This window comes from Apis dorsata, unplaced genomic scaffold, assembly GCF_000469605.1.
Source record: "Apis dorsata unplaced genomic scaffold, Apis dorsata 1.3 scaffold_82, whole genome shotgun sequence".
In the NCBI taxonomy this organism is placed as follows: Eukaryota; Metazoa; Arthropoda; class Insecta; order Hymenoptera; family Apidae; genus Apis; species Apis dorsata.
Window position 1 is genome coordinate 1312626 of NW_006263380.1, and position 2636 is coordinate 1315261.

The 2636-nt window shown below is 48.2% G+C and overlaps 1 protein-coding gene across 1 annotated transcript in view; it reads right to left on the reverse strand.

The window, feature by feature from the left end:
- Positions 1–2636, reverse strand: part of LOC102680839 — a 12856-nt gene that overhangs the window by 9480 nt on the left and 740 nt on the right. Inside the window, exons 2-5 of the mRNA XM_031508320.1 lie at positions 2228–2448; positions 1652–2078; positions 1116–1323; positions 781–1002 (exon numbers count right to left, since the gene is read on the reverse strand). Of these exons, the coding sequence (XP_031364180.1) occupies positions 781–1002; positions 1116–1323; positions 1652–2078; positions 2228–2448 (1078 nt within the window). The remainder of the gene's footprint in view (positions 1–780; positions 1003–1115; positions 1324–1651; positions 2079–2227; positions 2449–2636) is intronic.

Genomic DNA, 2636 nt, shown 5'->3' on the forward strand with positions numbered 1-2636 from the left:
TTCCGTTCTCTCTCTTTCTCGTTCCCCCAGTTCCTCCAGGTATTCTCGTGGAAACAGAAAGAGAAAGGATCACTCACCGAACCGTGATGGAGAGGGGAGGAATCAACGGTAAGCAAGAGAGATCTTTGACTACCTCTCTACAACGACGACGTCGCGCGTACTGTAAAAAGCGAGATCGCCCGAGGCCTTACACCTCGAACCAGTAAAACTTGTACGCTAGTGTCCAAGTGCGCTCCTCCCGGAGTTTCTCCATTCCTCCTCGATACTCTTACCTCGCTCCCGACACCAATCGTACGCTATATATTTTCCTCTCTCGTCTCTCAATCTCGTCGTGATATCACGACGAGAAAATCATCCGGTCGATGAATTCGAGGAGGGAGTAGGTGGATAGNAGATACGACGACGACGACGACGACGACGATCATCATCGTCGCATGGAAAGATCGAATCGATACAGCAAATTTATTTACGATAAATATTTCTCTTTCCCCTCCCTTCGATCGTTGCTCGATACTACGTTGAATCGCGCAACTATCGCGACTCCCAACTGTATCGACTAGACCAATCGTCTTTGGTTTCAACGACACGCGTCGTCTCCCGTGTCTCCAGCATCTTTCCATTTCGAAGGTCGGTCCTCCTCGCGCGTGTACGTCGCGTAAGAAGCGTTCAGAAACCGAAGAACAATTTGCACAATTTCTCTCTCTGGATCCGCTCGGCGATTCAGAAGAGAACCAGCTCCAGCTCCGGCTCCAGCTCGGTCCAGCTACACGCGCTTGGTCACACTTGGTCGACGCTCACGTCGAGTCGACTTCTCACGGAAGGGGCGTTGTCGTTCAACGCGAGTTGACCGATTCGTTTAACGACAGGGCCCAAGTCGTTGTTCAGGTATTCCCTGAATTGCAGGCATTTCGCTTTCGTGTTTATATCGTCGGAACTTCCCCAAATGATAAACCCATCGGCGCCGAGGTCCGTGATTTTTCGTAAAGTTGCCTCGAGGTCGGCCTGCGGAGGTTAAAAATTCATTTTCGAGGAGAATTTTAATCGCTCGCCTCGTCACGCTCAAAGTTTCCAATTAAAAATAAAATTTCTCTACGAAATTTCGAGAAATCGCTCACCCTGCTCAAATCCGTGTCCCTTCGATCCTGATATTTGTACCAGTAATAGGGTAGAACCTTCTTTCCGCTCGTCGTCATTTGCCTCGCTATTCTCAACGCCTCCTTCACGCGGCCACCGACCAGGCCGACTCTTTCGCCGCTCGTCAGATTCCATCTCAAGTAAACGGACGGAAGGAGGACGTCTTCCGACTCGAACAGCCATGACATTCTGAATGGGGGAAGCAAACGATTTCTGGTTGCCTTATCTGGGGCCGATTAGATAACACCGTTGTAACTCCCTTTGGGACGGTTTAAAATTTTTCACCGGAACACGACTCTTGACACTGACCCACTTAACCACGACCATTGTACGCGCGTTCACGGCCGGGAATTCGTAATCTCGTTACCTTAACAAATCTTTCTTTAAAAGAAAAGAAGCAACGTTTTCGAAAGGTGACGAAATCGAATTCTCGATCGAGAATTTCATTTATCGGGTATGGAATTTCGGTGTCGTGCGATGTAATAGTTAGAAAAAGTTTCCACTTTTCGTTACGTACTTATCGTTTTCCTGCATGGTGGTTGGGTCGCATTGGGCGTTCGGTTGTTTCGGTGTCAGATTGTAGCAATAAGGGTAAGCGTAGTATCCCCAATTGGCGGACGGCCTCATCCCTTTCGCGGCTTTCAACGTCTCCTCCATGAAAAGTTTCCCGTATTTCTCGAATCTTCGTTTCGCTTCCTGCTCCACCCTCCGATCGTCCCAGAACGGATGCTCGCGGCGAACTATGTCTATGGATAGATCCTTATAAGGCTGGAGGGAGGCCCAATTCTGTCTGAATATCGGCCTCCAACTTTCGAAATCGATCACCCCCACGCCGGGAAACGATTTGTCCGGGATCTGATTGATCAAATGGTCCCGAAATACTTGGAGATGCTTGGTGAGATTGCCCAGTTGCGGGACACCGCCGTTCCTCGCCACCACGTTCCCTGGACAAACGTTTCAAACTTTCGTCAGTTTCCTTTCCTCTCCTTCTCCCTCCATGATTTTTTTTCGTGATACACTCATGTGTGAGTGTGTGTGTGTGTGTGTGTGTGAGTGTGTGGGTGTGGGTATGTTTGTATATATTATTGTTTACCGTTCGGGTCTTTCAGCAACGCCGGGAACATTCCAGGGTCGTAAAGGATCGCGATCTTTTCGCCCCGAAACTTATCCATCCAGTTCTGTAGGATACCATATTTCTCCGATACTTCTTCGAAGCGTAGCCCGTATTTATGGCACATAAAGGTGGGCACGTTCCAGTAAACGTTGAACTCCCGTTCGGTTTTGTTGTCGTCGTTGGGGGTGCTCGGTACGAAGCTGACAGAAGAGAAACGAGGTGTTAGCGAAACTCGAGAGAGTCGAGGCCAATGACACGAATTAGATAAGATATTTTCAGACCTGAACTTGAACGCTTTACGAGTATTTCAGGAGTTGCAGGGATGCGCTTGCCAACATTCGCGTTCTCTTTTTTTTTTTTTTTTTTTTTTTTTTTTTTTTTTTTTTTT